At 50.6% G+C, this 17,210-nt stretch overlaps 9 protein-coding genes across 9 annotated transcripts; 5 read left to right on the forward strand and 4 right to left on the reverse strand.

Annotated features, from left to right (window-relative positions):
* Nucleotides 1-935: 935 nt before the first annotated feature.
* Nucleotides 936-1,764, reverse strand: ASPVEDRAFT_132438 (high-affinity Cu transporter CTR3; the record flags this gene model as incomplete). The annotated part of the gene is made up of 4 exons (XM_040806917.1): nt 936-972; nt 1,089-1,545; nt 1,613-1,643; nt 1,699-1,764. The coding sequence occupies 4 exons, from the start codon at nt 1,762-1,764 to the stop codon at nt 936-938; spliced, it is 591 nt and encodes a 196-aa protein (XP_040668184.1).
* A 736-nt stretch (nt 1,765-2,500) lies between these two features.
* ASPVEDRAFT_41916 (exosome non-catalytic core subunit SKI6) lies at nt 2,501-3,792 on the reverse strand. The gene is made up of 2 exons (XM_040812461.1): nt 3,215-3,792; nt 2,501-3,137 (listed from the first exon to the last, which is right to left on the reverse strand). The coding sequence occupies exons 1-2, from the start codon at nt 3,511-3,513 to the stop codon at nt 2,639-2,641; spliced, it is 798 nt and encodes a 265-aa protein (XP_040668185.1). The 5' UTR covers nt 3,514-3,792; the 3' UTR covers nt 2,501-2,638.
* Nucleotides 3,793-3,963: 171 nt separating this feature from the next.
* On the forward strand, nt 3,964-7,081 carry ASPVEDRAFT_83929 (putative DNA excision repair protein (Rad26L); the record flags this gene model as incomplete). The annotated part of the gene is made up of 2 exons (XM_040817468.1): nt 3,964-4,075; nt 4,131-7,081. 2 exons carry the CDS (start codon nt 3,964-3,966, stop codon nt 7,079-7,081), a joined length of 3,063 nt encoding a protein of 1,020 aa, XP_040668186.1.
* ssuA (RNA polymerase II subunit A C-terminal domain phosphatase) lies at nt 6,824-8,548 on the reverse strand. Its single transcript, XM_040812462.1, has one exon. The coding sequence runs from the start codon at nt 8,129-8,131 to the stop codon at nt 7,271-7,273; it is 861 nt and encodes a 286-aa protein (XP_040668187.1). The 5' UTR covers nt 8,132-8,548; the 3' UTR covers nt 6,824-7,270.
* Nucleotides 8,549-8,839: 291 nt separating this feature from the next.
* On the forward strand, nt 8,840-9,597 carry ASPVEDRAFT_83931 (nicotinamidase; the record flags this gene model as incomplete). The annotated part of the gene is made up of 2 exons (XM_040817469.1): nt 8,840-8,890; nt 8,956-9,597. The coding sequence occupies 2 exons, from the start codon at nt 8,840-8,842 to the stop codon at nt 9,595-9,597; spliced, it is 693 nt and encodes a 230-aa protein (XP_040668188.1).
* A 291-nt stretch (nt 9,598-9,888) lies between these two features.
* ASPVEDRAFT_672916 (GIG1 family protein) lies at nt 9,889-11,343 on the forward strand. Its single transcript, XM_040815940.1, has 4 exons — nt 9,889-10,420; nt 10,484-10,666; nt 10,747-10,934; nt 11,018-11,343. The coding sequence occupies exons 1-4, from the start codon at nt 10,180-10,182 to the stop codon at nt 11,156-11,158; spliced, it is 753 nt and encodes a 250-aa protein (XP_040668189.1). The 5' UTR covers nt 9,889-10,179; the 3' UTR covers nt 11,159-11,343.
* A 504-nt stretch (nt 11,344-11,847) lies between these two features.
* Nucleotides 11,848-13,690, forward strand: ASPVEDRAFT_133373 (OSBP family protein; the record flags this gene model as incomplete). The annotated part of the gene is made up of 7 exons (XM_040807028.1): nt 11,848-11,965; nt 12,040-12,145; nt 12,204-12,314; nt 12,389-12,667; nt 12,722-12,971; nt 13,035-13,348; nt 13,408-13,690. The coding sequence occupies 7 exons, from the start codon at nt 11,848-11,850 to the stop codon at nt 13,688-13,690; spliced, it is 1,461 nt and encodes a 486-aa protein (XP_040668190.1).
* A 686-nt stretch (nt 13,691-14,376) lies between these two features.
* On the reverse strand, nt 14,377-15,819 carry hosA (histone deacetylase HOS2; the record flags this gene model as incomplete). The annotated part of the gene is made up of 1 exon (XM_040810182.1): nt 14,377-15,819. The coding sequence occupies one exon, from the start codon at nt 15,817-15,819 to the stop codon at nt 14,377-14,379; it is 1,443 nt and encodes a 480-aa protein (XP_040668191.1).
* A 223-nt stretch (nt 15,820-16,042) lies between these two features.
* On the forward strand, nt 16,043-17,162 carry ASPVEDRAFT_41923 (isocitrate lyase/PEP mutase family protein). The gene has a single exon (XM_040812463.1). It carries the CDS (start codon nt 16,378-16,380, stop codon nt 17,086-17,088), a length of 711 nt encoding a protein of 236 aa, XP_040668192.1. The 5' UTR covers nt 16,043-16,377; the 3' UTR covers nt 17,089-17,162.
* Nucleotides 17,163-17,210: the final 48 nt, after the last annotated feature.

The raw sequence follows: 17,210 nt of genomic DNA on the forward strand, positions 1-17,210 counted from the left end.
CAGCACCAAAGACATCTTTATAATACCACTCTCGAATACAAAAGCGCGCCGTTGTTGTGTTTAAGAATGGCCCACTTTTTGGAAACCGACAAGTTATCAACATTGCCGTTGATGGCGGGAAAAGTATGAAGCAACTGCGCGCTGACGGGATCCCGAAGGTTGGTCTCATTCTTTGACTCTGATACTATTACTGGCCATCCGTTCCTGGAGAGAAGGCCACGAGTCCGGCGGGTCTTATGCCACTCCAGTATCTGATCTAAATTACCAGTGACGGCGTTCCAGAGCTTCGCGGTTTTATCGCGCCCCTATTGCCATTTGGCGACCACCTGGTGAAACGGAGAGAAGGTAAGTTGATTCGTTAATGGTGAAGTTTTGTTATGGCTTGTCTGTGGTCGGATCCCAGAGCTTGGTGGTGCTATTCGGTGAACTTGAAGTCTCTACTAGGGCTTCGCCGTCTGGGGAAATCCCTAAAGACTTGACACTGTCATTATGGGCAACCCACTTTTTCATCTGGACTCCTGTTGTGGCGCTCCAAAATATAATGTATCTATCGCGGGCTCTTCAAGGTAGGATTTGACTGTCTGCTGAGGGTTTATTCCTGGGTGCCTGAGATAGCAGGAGTGGCGCGTGGTGATTCTAGAAGATCGCTATAAGATAACCTCGACAGGCGTCTTCCCGATTCGGATACAGACCATGTCCGAACCTCTCTCAAGCCCTAATGGTATACAATTGCGGGATTGGTTGGCAACAGGATATTCAGATTATTGTCACACGGTGGTATAAGTATGTAAAGACTCGGAAAAAATGATCCGAAGTTTGCTGGTTTCATTATGACTAGATACTATGTACTTTAGCTGATCACTGCCTAGCTAGCAGGGACAACTATGCCTGGAAAACTCATGGTTTATAAAGCCCAACGTCGGGGGAAATTAATATCAACCACAGCATTTCGTAACAGCCGTCGCGTCATTTCTGTTCAGTTCGTTATATGGTTAGTAACGGTCCTTGATCTTGTCTTCCCTCCATCGAACTCGAGAGTCCAAGGATAGAGATAGTAGCTGGGATTAAAAAAAGGGGACACAACGTACTCCTTCGATCCACCACCAATATATTCCCACGAAAAGATGAACGAGCCCAGGAACGCCCCAATAAAGATGCAAATGATTATATACCCGTTGAAGTACATGGCCAGCAACATGACGAAGTATGCAACCGCAAACTGCAGCATATGCAACAAGGCGCGGACAATTTGTTCGATGAGGGTTGGGCGGACGCGTATCGATTTGGATGATGCTGCCGGTGGGCATGCTGTTGTGGATTTCTGTGTCCCAGATGCATCGGCGCTATCTGATGAGGATGAAGCTGCAGGGTTCTGTGCCGGGGCGAGATACTGGGCTCGCATTTGCGCGCGATGGACGATAAAGGCATCGTATTCGCGAGCAATGCGGCGTAGGAATTCGAGGACTATGACGAGGCAGATGACACCGATGCAGGAGCCAGCGAACATACCGCGCGATCTGATGTGCCAGCTGCTAGCGAGGAAGCCTGTATCATCCGTTAGTTTGTTTTGGTTGTATAGCATGGGGTTATATCGGATGAGTGAGAATCGCACAGGCATCGATAGTGTTCCAGTTCCATAACATCTGGATAACAGATTAGCTTGGACAGTTTCTCTCCTTAGGGTCAAGGATTAAGTACCGAGACAACGCATTGAGCACCGCCGCCACCGCCGCCCATGTCCATTCCTCCCATATCCATGTCCATGCTGCCGTGATCCATTTCTATGTTATGCTGGTGTTGCGCTATTGCTGAGAGAGATGGCTATCAGCACAAGGCGTGTTCAGTAACCAGAGCTGGCAAGATGGCAGTTTTAAAACGTGAACTGAGGAGGGAGAAAGTAAGAAGAAATCAATAACGGGCGAGCTGTGGTTACATATATGCAAGTCCACGGTGCAACAATTGACAGCAAAATGCGGCAAGACCTTACCTCGTCTATGAAATTCAAGTTCAGACCCTCAAAGTAACTCAAATCCGCGCATTAGTAGCCTTGGCCTGTTATCCGGCGTGGGTTGATTTAATTTGGTCCGAGTCGAGGCTGTGGGTATCCTGCGCCTCTTGGGGGGAAACAAATACAATCAGACGAAAAGTCGTGGAGCACTGGTGAGACCGAGAGAGCAGACAGCCTGGTCAGTGTGCTTGCTATAAGGCAATGGGGGCGTGGATAGGATGGAACGGGCGAGGTACAAGATAAGCCAATCGGGTCACACCACCCGTGCGCAAGATTGAGCACATTTTCTGGAGCTAAATTGCTAGCCCACGAGGGCTACTTGGAAGGCAGTGGTCCTCTGGCAACTAAATATGGTTTTCTTTATCGCATGACACAAAGGCCTGAAGGCTTCTCTGCCATCCTAACCAGAGCCAGAAAGTCAGTCCTACGCTGAGCCACCGCCTGTACGGCCTTGCTGCACATCCTACAACTCTGTAACCACTACAAGCTTAAGGGGGTTTTATTTTTGTTTCCAAATGAGACACTTGACGCTGATCATTGATATTTGGGCTCTGGAGTAACATGCTTGCGCCTTGTACGGAGTACATACAAGGCCTTGGCAGAAGAAAAAGAAAAGGCTGTGGAGCCACATCACCTTTGGCTCGATCCTTTGATGACCCCATCAAGAATCTCGCGAATCTGCTTACACCCGTCTACCCCCACAGCTAACATCGTCTCGATGTATGTATGATGAACTTTGGAGTCCATTGTCAACATTGATACCTTCATGTCATCCTCCTCCCCATCCGTCATCACAGCCGGCACCGACGTCGTTGCAACAGTGAGGAATGGGAGCTCCTGCTCTTCCGGCAAAGAACCGTCCAACAACGGATCCAAGGTGTCGTCCATTGGATCTCTTGGCGTAGAGGCACTGCCACTCATACCGGCTGTACATCCGCACAGCAGACCAGGCATTGGTATTCCAGCATCGACAAGGGCCAGCGTACAGGCGTTGACCGCTGCGGCGAGAAGTGATCCATCCACTGATAAGACAGAGACGTGAACACTGATTGTACTGTGGGGGTAAAGATAGGTGTGAAGATGCGATTGAAAAGCGGAACGCAAGGTTGAGGCAATGCGGCCGGATTGCCTAGTCAAGAATAAAATAATCAGCAAACGGTCGGGGAACCGGTCACCAGATAAGGTATGTGCGCATGTCTTTCTTACCTGTCACTCCCGCCTGCCCGCCTTTTTCGGTCAACGCTTGCAAACCCTGCGATGTTCACATCGACCTCCACCACTGCGCCTGAGGATCCCGCAGCACCACCGGTCGCATCGCCTCGGCGCCCTTCTGCAGGGCCATGTACAGAACATAGAATAGTTGTATTCCCCATCGCCAAATAGGAGGATCCAGAGCTAGCGGGGTTCGTAGATATTTGTGCTTGAATCAGCCGAAGCTCGTTCCATCGCCGGCCGTCAAGGCGCAGTTTCGTGAGAGGATATGTCGTAGAGGTGTCGAGAGGCATTATATTCAGATTCGGTCAATATCCGTTCATCGACTTGTTTAAAATGAGAATAGAGCGGGCTTCGATTTAGTCGTGTTGATGTGGAATGGCAGTTCCCCGCACTCTGAGTCGTTGGTATTTTTTCGAGGGGTCTGGATAATTGTTGAAGATTGAGATTGCGTGGATAGGTTCAGTGAAGGAGGTTCTAATTATTAACTCAACGTCTTTCTATATGGTGTAAAATGGTAGCGAGTAGGTCGTGGAGTTCAAAAAGTGAGAGGACTCTAGGCAGTTCAACTTTTCGGCGACAAATTTAATTTGACCTCAGCGGCTTCTTATCAACTTATCGCCTCTCCGCATTCCTCGGCCACCATTCCACCTGCATTCCACCCACAAGAAGCGACCTTCTTCATAGTTCATCCTACCTCCCCCGTCGACCGTTGATATATGGTGATGAATATGTAGCTAAATATGGTGTCCACCGACGATCTAGACGACCTCGACGCAATCACAGTCGACTCTTCCGACGACGACCTAAACGCGACGCGTCCGATAAGGGACAATGCTTTCACTCATCACGCTCGTATGTCCTTTGGCTTCTATTGACTCTTTGACAAGCTAACAGAAACCGCACTCAGATCCTCCTAACAAATCTGAAAATGTGACCCCCAAACGTGAAAATGCTTCTCCCCAACCTTTCCGCTCTACGCCGGCAGTAGCTCGCCCAAACTCCAGACCAACCCCTCCAGATCAAAAGATCCCGGTGGACGATACTACCGACGGAAATAGCAGCGATGGCAGTTCCTTTAACGAAGGCGAAGCTATCTACAAGGAGTTCAAGAATCGTAAATCCCGCAAGCGAAAACGAAGCTCTATAGGCGTGCAGAAAAAACAGCCGAGCAAAATGCCAGCTAAGGACGCGATCGTCGGTAGAGTAGCAAGGAAGAAGGAGGCTAAGGGAATTCGACCAAAATATATGCGGAATTATGGAGAAGAGGTGTCGTCCGAGGATGACTTAATGGAACATACACTGCCCGACTACCTGCAAAAGCGTCGGCTTCAGTTTAATCGGCGGTTGGAGCACCTAAAGGACTCCGGGTTGAAGCTGCCCCCCGACTACGACCGTGTTTACTTCTCTGATGATGGGCGACTGGAGCATCTTCGAGAAAAGCCGGTGTTCAAGGATATTAGGCCTTGCGGTGCATATAAGGACATTACCTTATCCTACTCCCTAGGACTCATTCCAGCACCCATCGCTCAGTGGCTTCGTCCGTACCAAATAGACGGTGCTGAATTTCTGCATCGGCTGTTTGTCTACCAGAAAGGTGGAATACTTGGGGATGATATGGGACTAGGCAAAACTGTGCAGGTGATCGCATTTCTTACCGCCGCATACGGTAAAACGGGAGATGAAAGAGATGCTAAAAGGATGAGGAAAGTGCGGAGAAGTGAGGGAAACCAGTGGTATCCCCGGACACTTATCATATGCCCTGGTACCTTGATAGAAAACTGGAAGTCTGAGCTCTCTCGCTGGGGTTGGTGGCATGTGGATGCCTATCATGGAGAGAACAAAGATCTTGCGCTCTATGCAGCAAAGTCTGGTCGTGTCGAAATACTGATCACAACGTACAGCACATACCTGCATAACAAGGATTCCGTGAATATGGTCGACTGGGACTGTGTTATTGCCGACGAATGCCATGCAATCAAGGAGAGAAGCTCGGAGACAACGAGGGCCATGAATGACATCAATGCTCTGTGCCGGGTTGGGTTGACAGGCACCGCTATCCAGAACAAATACGAAGAGCTCTGGACCTTATTGAATTGGACCAATCCCGGAAGACTGGGACCTGTGACCACCTGGAAAAACAAGGTTTCCGAGCCACTGAAAGTCGGTCAATCCCACGATGCTACGGTACAGGAACTAAGAAGGGCTCGTTTAACTGCCAAAAAGCTTGTTGAGAACTTACTGCCGCAGTTCTTTCTCCGTCGAATGAAGACGTTAATTGCCGACCAGCTTCCGAAAAAAGTCGACCGTGTAGTGTTCTGTCCTCTAACCGATACCCAAGCAGAAGCATATGAAAATTTGTTGAACAGTGATATAATCACTTATATCAAGTCATCCTCGGATAAGTGCGATTGCGGCTCCGGAAAGAAGGCCGGTTGGTGCTGTCAACAGTATCTACCCTCTGGTATCCGTTGGCAGAATTATGTGTTTCCAGCCATACAAATCCTGCAAAAGCTGAGCAACCATCTGGCTATCCTGATTCCACAGAGTACGGATAGTTTCGAAAAGCAGGAAAAGGACAAGGAGATGTTGGAGATTGCGGTACCGAATCAATGGGAGAAGCTTTACCGTACAAGAGATTCAATCTTAAACTACGCTGATGCTGAATTTTGCGGTAAATGGAAAGTCCTTAGGAGGCTTTTGAAGTGGTGGCATGGAAATGGAGACAAGGTTCTCGTTTTCTCGCACAGCGTTCGACTTCTGAAAATGCTACAAATGCTCTTCAACCATACAAGTTACAACGTCAGTTATTTAGATGGGTCGATGACTTACGAGGACCGGGCCAGGGTTGTTGACCAGTTCAATTCTGACCCACGACAATTTGTCTTCCTCATCTCAACGCGGTCCGGCGGCGTCGGGCTGAATATCACATCGGCGAACAAAGTTGTCATTGTCGATCCTAACTGGAACCCATCATACGATCTCCAAGCCCAGGATCGGGCATATCGAATCGGCCAGACGCGGAACGTGGAGGTTTTCCGACTGATTTCGGCCGGCACTATCGAGGAGATCGTCTATGCTAGACAAATATACAAACAACAGCAGGCGAACATTGGATACAATGCAAGTTCCGAGCGCCGGTACTTTAAGGGTGTCCAAGAAAAGAAGGACCAGAAGGGCGAGATTTTCGGACTACAAAACATCTTCGAGTATCAAAACGACAATATCGTGCTACGTGACATTGTCAATAAGACGAACGTCGCAGAAAGCAAAGCCGGCGTACAGGTCATGGATGTAGATCTAGAGGTGGAAGACACAAACTCCGAGGATGGCCCTCGAAGCAGAAACACAGATGCAGACGACGAGGCCATGAGCCAACTCGCGGCTAAGATCTGTGGTGACGATGAAAAGACCTCCCCGAAACAGTCCACCTCGACGCCGACGAAGCACGACCCCGTCCAAGCCATCCTGGCCGGCGCCGGTGTAGAATACACCCATCTCAACAACGAAGTCATCGGCTCCTCTAAGATCGAAGAGCGACTAAGCCGCCACGCCCAACTAGCCGATGACGACGTGGCCAACATCCAAGTCTTCTGCGGGGAGCAAGAGGAATGTGCCGGTATGATGTCCACCGCGTTCCAAAAAGACGGGCGCCCAGTTCGGTTCAAATACCACCCTCCCGAGGACGTTATGAAACGCCAGTTTTGCAGCATGGCAAGGCGGTTCGGGTTTCCAAATGCCACTGAGTTTGCGCTTCTTGTGGAGAGTATGACGCAGGCTGAGCGGCGGGCATGTTTGGATCGTTGGTATAAGGAGCGGCGGCAGATTCTCCTTGAGCGGTCTTCTGAAGGTTCGACGTGATGATCTTTCGTCTAGACCTTATTGCGGTATTGCATTTTGGATGTTTACTTTTATGACGGGACATGACTGATGACTACATGTAATAATAGCATAGCATTTGAAGCGTGGGGATGTTTCATTCGTATCCTTTATTATTTATTGTTCGTACAAGAGTCAAGGTTGAGTACTCATAGACCCCATCAGCCAGTACTATAACCAAGCCAAGGTCCATAAGGCTGGCAAGTTCGGCCACTTCTCCTGCCATGATCCAAGAATCTCGGGCACTTTTTCATCAAAGCTCCTCCGAGCTTCACCGGTTCCGTTTTCCCAGCCCTGTGCGCCAAGCGCTGTTTGTTCCTGGACAGCAGCTTCGTTCAAGCGAGTGGCTAATTCCAGTATAGCCTTTCCACCTACAAGGGCCTCCTCGTGGTTATCCTTGATATCCACATTGAACACATGCACAGGACGGTTCAGAGAGGAGCCTTTGTTCATGAGGTCGTCAACGACGGCGTCCCAGCATCGCTCCTCGCAGGTGATGATGACGTCTACTATGCCTCCTTCAGTTCCAAGTGCGCCCTTATCGCCCTTGGAAACATGGTCTGTCCTCGGTAACCCGGGTACCCAGTCCTGGAAACGCTCAGGACCCCATTTCACGTTGCGATTGCGGTCAAGCATGTTTAGGATACCGTTATTTCGGTACAAGCGCTCATCCTTAGAGAGGAGCTCATCGTACATTTGGGAGTAGGAGGTTGAGTTGAAGTTATAGACATTAGGTTGGGTGATAGAGGGGCCTGGTAGGCGGACTAGGGAGCCCGTTCCAAAGGAGATTACTGGGAAGGGCGACGCTGCAGTAGATAGACGGAGGTGTGCCTCCATCGAGCGGTTCTGATTTGATGCACATACGGTGCAGAAGCGAAGCTTGTATGAGTCCCCAGCTGTTTGCTCCGTCGAGTTTGTAGCACTACCATCTGTGGTTGCGGCTGCGGCTGCAGTTGGAACTGCCTCGCGGGGTGGTGTTGCATGTTCCTGAGCCCCTGTGCCTGCACCAGCTAGTCGTGGATCATAGGCCATCTTGTTAAGTAGGTACTTATGAGAGGCTTAAGGGAGACAAGCGGGATCAAGATAGATGTGAATATTAAGAAGAGTGTGTTGGTAAAAAAAAATTCTCTCGCTGTGATCTAAGGAGGTCTGAAAATACGTTTGCTTGGTGGTCCCTGAAAATATTACACAGAATTAGCATGGCCACATCAATAGAAGATGAGGATTTCAGTGCGAGTAAACAAAATTGTAACGTTCAGAAAGATGAAAAGCGTAAGTAAAAAGGTTGTCCGCATGGTGAGCTAGGACAGCTCCAATATATAAGGAATCATCATGTAATTGTGTTTGGAGAAAAAGAAATCAAGCTCTGCCTACCTTTGAGATGCCTATCATGATAGGGAAAAATGAAAACTACGGTGTAGAACAAAGTCAAAAGCAAGGGCCGCAGCCCCAATGTGAGCGAGTGAAGAAGACACCGAGGGAAGTTTTGTTGCTGGTGGTGGGAGTTTTGTGTCACAACTGCTGAGTCAGAAAATTGTCTAGACTCCTTTTGTCTTAGCTTGTGTTCAAGCTCTCAGAGCGATTATGTCGGTCCGTCTCTTATTCTTGCCAGCGAAAGAATCAACTTGAGTGACAAGACACCGTTGTCTTTGGCACTAGCACGTCGGAGCCTTTAAAGATGCTCATTACTTTTGGCTGATAACCCTATCCGTTTTCAAAATCCAGCGATCGACCGTCAAAATGAAGGCCGCTCTGATCGTAGTGGACATGCAAGAGGACTTCTGTCCGCCGGTAGACTCTATCTATGCCTGTTGTCCGGCTTTCCCTGTACTGACTATGCTCCATTCCTAATATAGAACGGTTCGCTCGCCGTCCAAGGTGCCCGGGACTTGGCTCCCATAATAAACCTCCTCTTAGCACACCCTGGATTTGCTGTTCGTGTTGCCTCTCAAGATTATCACCCCCAAAACCACATTTCGTTCGCGACCAACCACCCATCGCCTAACAACCGTCCCTTCGAAAGTAGCATTACAATGACCAATCCGGTCTCGGGAAAAGAGACGGAGACCAAACAGCAGACTCTCTGGCCCACCCACTGCGTTCAACAAACACCAGGGGCTGACATCATCCCTGAGCTTGATACTACCAGTATCGAACTATTCGTCCAGAAAGGCATGGACCCGCGAGTTGAGATGTACTCAGCGTTTGCAGACGCTTTCGGAAATCAAGATCCCGCAATAGTGTCTGTAAATGCCAATCTGAGAGCGTTTTTAACTGACAGGGGCGTGACGGATGTTTTTGTTGTCGGGGTTGCAGGGGATTTCTGCGTCAAATACACAGCCCTTGACGCCGCGAAAGCAGGGTTTCGGTGCCATGTTGTGCAAGATGCGACCGCATGTGTGGTGCCGTCCGGATGGGAGGAAACGATGCGAGAACTAATTTCAGCCGGTGTGTTGATTGTTCGATCCGATGGGCCCGAGATAGCTCGTCTTCCTTGACTTAGTTTAGTGCCGGGGATACGAGAGGCATGTATATAGCGAACGTACACCGTAGACTTGGTTGAACGAGGGCATCCAGCCAAGAGAAACATGTGGCAGGCAGTTCCGATGTCGTTTCATGGCAGACCCTGCAAGTGGCTGCGGAACGAACTTGCGACAGATAAGACTTGGTTAACGGTCGACTAATGCAGGTGGCGCCACATGGGAGAAAGGCAGCAAGGTTATCTATATGATTCGCATCATCCCTATTAGCTTGCCAAACAGCCACTGCTCCTGACGATGAGCTGTTCGCTCAATGTGATAGCTCCCCACCAGGCGTCATCTCGATGCTCTCATTATTGATGATAGGCGCGTCAATCCCTTCTTGAAATGTCTGAGTGCGGGTCTGCGACCGGCAAGGCCCTCCGCCCGTTGACCAGCCTAGGTGGACAGTCTAAGAGATCCAATCAAGCTCCTCCAACTATCTACGCACCTGTGAATTCCTTTGATTTAAACCTCACCGTCTAAGCTGCTGTTCTCGTTCTCCCCACCTTTCCCTCATGTCTTCTGTCCGGTGAAGGCGCGCATCACACCGACTACGCCATGTCCAACACACTTGCCACCGTAACTGCTGTCGACAGCGAGCCTCCGAGGCGGCTGAGCACTTCTCTTCGATCTCCAGCTGGTGACATTCCATACTGGAATGTCAATGTCGGTCCGGCTCGCTGGACGGTCGAATGTCCCAGTTTCTTGCTAAACCAGCCGGAGAAGAATATCGGCATTCTCTCGACGCCCGACGAACGATATCAACGACAAGGCTGGGAATTCGTGCGACAGATAGTCGGTATGTGGGCATGGTCACCCAGGCTTCTATAAGCTAGCTCTAACTCCATTTTCTGTTCTTTAGAGAACAACCAAATCGATCAATTCCAACGCCTACCTAGTGACCTGAGGAAATACCTAGAGTACAAGGAACAGATTATTGCTCAGTATGGGTCTATAATGCGATTTGTGGTGAAGGAACGGCTTCGTTGGGGGGAAGGAACTGCGGACGATCTGAAGCCTCGAGGTCAACCCTTTGAGTATGAAGGTTTGTGATCCTTGTAGATTTCGCATCAACCCAATCGTCGGACTAGACTGGGATGGGCTGACCGTGAGGGTGTGTGGAAGCAGAGGATATGCGAATCTTACACAATGATTGGCCATATGGGTTGGACGATGGCATTATTCACTTAGTAGTCTGGACAAAATTTGATCTAGAAGACGACCCAGCAACGGACGACTTGACACCGCGCGCAAGACAGGAGATTGACGACTTTGTGAAACGAGTATTCTGCTCGCGGATGGGACCAGGCCAGGTACGTAGGATGCTGCATGGCAGTTATTCCATGCACGACGCCAGTGGTGTCGTAACTAACGGCGTCACTTTTCGTATCTGCAGGTTGTATGGTTCAAAAACTGGAGGTCGCTCAAGTCAGTGCATGCTGTTGAACATTTCCATGTCATGCTACATAATCCGGATCCAGCCTTTGTCGAGGAGATCACAGGCGCAGACCTGCCCTGGTCCATAAGAGGCGTCTGAGCAGCCCCTCCTTGGATCTCGACCATTTCCCCGCTGAAGATAACTAACTCACACCCCTGTGGTAATAATAATCACGGTCTGAGACGCTGTGTTGATTCGACAGTATGACTATGGCTACGCAAACTCTCATGCAAAACCCCCCACAGCTGCCAAGCGATGTGGCCCCGCCGACTGACGAGAATCGGGTGACAACAAAGGGAAATTATAAATGGATTTGTGTCTTGTTCTGGAAGGACTCTGAGCCATCACATCACCTGTTTGGCGTCAGGGAATGGTGGCGGGTGGGGATCGTCAAGTGGGCAACCAGGCACATAAAGCGACGACGCCCCAAACAGCGGTGCGCAAATGACTCTCTTCTGTCTCTTCTTGTGATTTTTAAGATAGAATGAAATAAATCCTAGACACTTCTGCCCCAAGCGACCTCCACATAGAGATGAAGAACGTTGTAGCCAGCATGCCCAAGCTCCCCGTTGCGCATATCCGCCGCCGGTCGTCCCTCGCCAGTAAGTTCCGTCATCGTCGCTCCCAACGTCATTTTGCTCCCTTCCCCTCCTCGTTTTTCCTCAACTCGGCCTCCTCCGCCCTCTTCCCCTCCAGTTTCTAAGACCGTCTCCGCCCCGGCCGTTGGTTTCTATGCGTTACATCTAATTTAATCGGGACATTCTCGGTTCTTTTCTTTTTTGCCCACCATGTCCGCTGACTGGAGCTATTTCTGGGGTACTTCAGGTAACCGTTCATCGCTCGATGAACCCAAGTCTGATACCGTTAGCGGTGACGACGAGGTCGTCGAACCCGATCAAGGCAATGGTATGTAGGCCATTATTTCGTACGCCTGATGAACTGCTGTGTCACAAAACTGACCAGGTCCTTGAGTGTAATAGTCCTCAGCCACATCATTTCGCAGCTCCGGCCAGGAGCGGACCTGAGTCGAGTTGTATTACCTACCTTTATCCTTGAGCCCAGGTCCATGCTGGAGCGGATTACAAAGTATGTCTGCTCCATTGAATGTCTCTTCCACACATGGCGGCTAATCAAATTTCTTCAGTTTCATGGCGCACCCCGAAACCCTACTTCCCATGCCGACGCACGATGACCCTCTCGAGCGCTTTGTATCCGTTGTCAAGTTTTATCTGAGTGGGTGGCACATCAAGCCTCCGTACGTCGTCTCTTATTGCCTCTATTTATATGTTCTCCACGCTCGGAAATGTTCCCGCTAACAAGCTGGCACAGAGGGGTTAAAAAGCCGTTGAACCCTGTCCTCGGTGAAACGTACACTTGCTCCTGGGAATACCCTGACGGCACCCACGGTTACTATATCTCCGAGCAGACCTCGCATCATCCGCCCAAATCAAGCTATTTCTTTATGGCGCCGGAACACCATATCCGTATCGACGGCACGCTCAAACCGCGGAGCAAGTTTCTCGGTAACTCCGCCGCAAGTATGATGGAGGGAACCGCCATTCTACGGTTCTTAAACCGTGGCGAAGACAAGCAACGAGGCGAACGATAGTAGGTGGAAATGTGATTAATATTCTGCAACAAAGTTACTAACACAACGAACAGCATCCTGACGCAACCGAACATGTATGCCCGAGGTATCCTATTCGGCAAAATGAAGTACGAACTTGGAGATCACAGCTTCGTGAGGTGTCCTGAGAATAATCTAGTTGCCGATATTGAATTCAAAACCAAGGGTTACTTCTCTGGTACCTACAACGCCATTGGAGGAACAATTAAGAACGAAAAGACCGGAGAAGTATTATATGAAATCTCTGGTTTCTGGAATGGCGAGATGCATATTAAGAGTGTTCACGTATGTCCTTGATAAACCCTGCTCTCTCGTCTTCATTGCGCGCTCAAACGCTAACCTATTTAGTCGCATGATAAGGAAGTCCTTTTCAACGCTAAAAAGTCCAAGCCGACATTCCCCACGACCCGCCCCATCGAACAGCAAGGCGAGCGCGAGTCCCAACGATTATGGCAGAGTACCGTGAAGGCCATCATTTCTTCAAACCATGAGGCAGCCACGGACGAAAAGACACGGATAGAAGACCGTCAAAGAGAGGAGGCGGCGAAGCGAGCCGAACAGGGTGTCGAATGGCACCCTCGACTGTTCCGGGCCATCAATAGCGGGCCAGGTGGCTCAGAAGAGGGCGAGGAGGGTCTCGATTGGATTATCAATGCTCATGTGTACGTTTAGCCGCAACAGAGTGGGCTGAGGGCCCTGAAGCTAATGTGCTTTTCTACAGAGACCACCAGGACGTCGAAAAGGCAAAAACAGAAATCCTAGCCATTGCTCCGATACTTGATGGGCAAACGTGGGACGGTTTCGCGATCCCAGAATACAAAGCCGGTGCGCCGAACGGCGCTGGCAACTCGGAGAGCCAGTCAGAGAACACGAAACCAGAGGCCACGCCAGAAGCAAATCCAAGTAAAACCACGGAGAGCAGGGACGAGGCCGTCGAAGGAAAGGATTCAAAGACGTCAGAGGTCGACAAGTCCGTGGATACTGGGGAAAGCTCAAAGCCTTGATTCTTGAACGCCTTCAGTCCTAAGACCCCGGGCGCCTCCGCTGTGCTACATGCTTTTTGAGAAAAGGATAGAAAACCTCCGTCGGTGCAGTATGCCTGGGTATATTCCTCGTCGTACAAAGATGGCTGTGACGTAAGTGTACTTGCTACCTTTTTATCCGCCCGCCTGCCCCAACATTTAACCATGGAGCTGGAAGGGCCTTACTCATATGAGCCTTGAATATTTCAACATCCCGGCTTGGATCAAGATATCCACAGTCCGTCACCGTCAATTATACTGGATACCCTACTGCATTTTGTCTGCGCGAAGAAAAAGTGGCCAGCCTCGTTAAAGAGGATAAAATAATATAAAAAAGACCGAAAGCAATGTTTACAGGCTATGAACTATGGTAGAGAGGAACGGGAGAAGGTATATAGGAGTATCTGCTTATTATTTTTTTATGAGCCTAATAATATCTGGTATACCACAATTATTAATTGCTGTAGGCACGCGAGGCTCCGATGTAGCTTAACTGTACCCTGCAATTGTATGCAATATGCGTGCATACGAACTCCGTTCGCCATGAAAATGCACCAAATTCCAGAAAATGAGAAAGTAAAACGCCTCTACCAGTAAGTTTTAGGTATCTCACCAACCCAACCAACACCAAAGCCACACAAGAATCAAAAGAAAAATGAGAAAGAGGTTCAAGAATATAACTCCCCGCGCAGCCCAGCTCCCTTCTCCGCATCCCTTCGTCTTGAACTCTTCCCACCATCCCCCTGCTCCTCCCTTTCCTCTTCTAACTTAGCAATTTCCTCTTCGATCTCCTTCTCTGTGTCCTCTCTAAGCCCCAACAAGTCCGGTGGGATGACAGACATTTGCACGCTCGGCGCCGCTTGGAGGTATCTCAGTTGCTCGCGGATTGTCTGCACAATAGTCTGTAGGTAAGCGCGCGAGTTCTTATTCTCGAGTTTGCGCATCTCTGAGAGCGGTGGGAAGAGTGAAAAATCGGGGCCGAAGTGGTTCCGGAATGCGACGTTGTTAGGGATAACGGGATCGATTTTGTCCTCGGCGTCGACGAGAATGGAGGTTTCGTGCGCCCAGGCCCTGGAGACGTTGCGGGGTGTGTAGCCTCCACCGCCAACCACGAGGAGGGGGAGTTTGAATGTCTTTGTGAATGCGACGCAGGCGCCGTGGGCGGCGACGTTGAGGTTGAAGCAGCCGAGTCTGTCGCAGCCTAGAGAGTCGGCGCCGCATTGGAGGACGATCGCGGAGGGGCGATATGATTCTACGCAGGTGCCGATGACGTCGCGGTAGAGCTGAACGTATGACTCGTCGTCAATGCCGTCGTGGAGGGGCACGTTGACGGCGTGGTGAGCGCCTGGGTTGAGGGGGTGGGTTGGCCCAGTACTATCGAGGGGACCCGTGCCTGGGAAGAAATTCTCCTTGTCGTACTTGTGAAATGAGACTGTGAGGACCCGGTCGGAAGACCAAAAGGCTTGTTCGACGCCGTCACCGTGGTGGACATCGATGTCGATGTACATGACACGCGGGTGTACGCGAAGGAGCTGTAAGACGGCGAGGACGATGTCGTTAACGTAGCAAAACCCGCTGGCTTCGGCCTTTTTGGCGTGGTGCAGGCCACCGGACCAGTTGATTGCTATGTCGGCTTGGTTGTTGCAGAGCTTGCGGGCGGCGTCGATGGAGGCTCCGGCGTAGAGGGAACAGTATTGAAATAAACCGTCGAATATGGGACAGTCATCACCAAAGTTGAAGCGTACGATGTTCTCGCTCATATTTTTTGCTTCGTTTATCTCCCCTGGGCTAACTGTCTGAAGGAAATGAAGGTAGTCGGACGAATGGAAATCGTTCAGTTCCTCTGCTGTCGCGGCGCGCGAATGGTACAGGTCCATTGCATGGTGCATGCCGTATGCGAGCACCAGCTGTTTGGTGAGGGTGAGTCGCCATGGCTTCATAGGATGTGACTGGCCGAAGTGGTGTAGTTCTACCGCTGGGTTTGCGTGCCAGGACACTCGGTAGCCTGGTGGTCGCGCGACGATGCCTTCATGTTGGTGCTGGGCGGATTTGCGATCGACCGAGAGCGTAGGAGTGGGGTTGTACTCTTGTACAATGGCGGACCGGGGCATGAGAGTGGACTTTTCGGGATAGCAGACTTGAAAACGAGTTGGAGGTGGGTGGAGATGGGCAGGTTCGATGATTAAAGACTGGAATTGGGAAGAATGAAGCTGAGGCGATCCCCAAATCACAGGCAGAAGACGGATCCCCACCGCTTATTCAGCATCCGATGTCGCCCTCGGCCGCGGTTTAAAGTCCGCATGTATAAAGTGGCGCTTCAAGACAATACCCCGCTGCAGACAAAACTCGCAGCAGATTTTTCAGAAGAGGTTCAGTATAGAATAGGGAACAATTGCTGACTCCAAAGAAAAATGAACACCGCCGCCTCAAAGCTCCGCCAGGCCCTCCAGGACCCCAACGCTCTCATAACCGCCCCTGGTGTCTACGACGGTCTATCGGCCCGTATAGCGCTCAATGTCGGGTTTGACGCTCTCTACATGGTATGCACCATTTTACCACTGTTTACCATCTCCATTGCTGAGATGATGCTCACAATCAAATAGACCGGCGCTGGTACCGCCGCGTCCGTCCATGGTCAAGCAGACCTAGGAATATGCACGCTCAATGACATGCGAGCGAACGCTGAAATGATCAGCAACCTCTCCCCATCAACCCCAGTGATTTCAGATGCCGACACTGGATATGGCGGTCCGATCATGGTCGCCCGTACCACAGAGCAGTACGCCCGCGCAGGCGTCGCAGGGTTCCACCTCGAAGACCAGGTGCAAACAAAGCGATGCGGGCACCTCGGCGGGAAGATCCTAGTGGACAGTGATACTTATGTCACTCGAATCAGGGCTGCCGTGCAAGCCCGCAAGCGCATTGGAAGCGATATCGTGATCATCGCACGCACAGACGCCCTTCAGGTAAACGGCTACGAGGACAGTCTCGCGCGGTTGCGGGCGGCTCGCGACGCTGGTGCAGATGCCGGTTTCCTCGAGGGAATCTCCTCCATTGAAATGGCGCGTCAAGTGGTAGCCGACCTCGCGCCCTGGCCATTGCTTCTAAACATGGTGGAGCATGGCTCTACCCCGTCCATTACTGCCACTCAGGCTCGTGAGATCGGGTTCCGAATGATCATTTTCCCTTTTGCCGCACTAGGTCCAGCTTGTACAGCCATCCGGGAGGGGATGGAGAAGCTCAAGCGCGATGGTATACCAGGATTAGATAAGGAGTTGACGCCGCAGATGCTGTTTCGGGTGTGCGGGTTGGATGAGAGTGTCAAGGTGGATGCTGCCGCGGGCGGAGCAGCTTTCAACAGCGGAGTAGACCTCAAGTAGCTAGCTGTCACGGGTTTAGTGTATCTGCTAAAATCATCAATATAGATGCTGTGAACAAAATTGTTTGCTTTCTCAGGTTCGAGCAACATGATGCTGCCATCCAACACAGTAATACGCTGGTA

The sequence above is a fragment of the Aspergillus versicolor genome (assembly GCF_001890125.1).
Source record: "Aspergillus versicolor CBS 583.65 unplaced genomic scaffold ASPVEscaffold_5, whole genome shotgun sequence".
In the NCBI taxonomy this organism is placed as follows: domain Eukaryota; kingdom Fungi; phylum Ascomycota; class Eurotiomycetes; order Eurotiales; family Aspergillaceae; genus Aspergillus; species Aspergillus versicolor.

Coding starts and splice junctions, on each gene's coding strand:
- ssuA (XM_040812462.1), bottom strand. CDS start 8,131: ATGGCCTATGATCCACGACTAGCTGGTGCAGGCACAGGGGCTCAGGAA.
- ASPVEDRAFT_41923 (XM_040812463.1), top strand. CDS start 16,378: ATGCGAGCGAACGCTGAAATGATCAGCAACCTCTCCCCATCAACCCCA.
- ASPVEDRAFT_41916 (XM_040812461.1), bottom strand. CDS start 3,513: ATGCCTCTCGACACCTCTACGACATATCCTCTCACGAAACTGCGCCTT. Junction 3,138..3,214: donor CGGGCAGGCGGGAGTGACAG/GTAAGAAAGACA, acceptor ATTCTTGACTAG/GCAATCCGGCCGCATTGCCT.
- ASPVEDRAFT_672916 (XM_040815940.1), top strand. CDS start 10,180: ATGTCCAACACACTTGCCACCGTAACTGCTGTCGACAGCGAGCCTCCG. Junction 10,421..10,483: donor ATTCGTGCGACAGATAGTCG/GTATGTGGGCAT, acceptor TCTGTTCTTTAG/AGAACAACCAAATCGATCAA. Junction 10,667..10,746: donor TCAACCCTTTGAGTATGAAG/GTTTGTGATCCT, acceptor GGTGTGTGGAAG/CAGAGGATATGCGAATCTTA.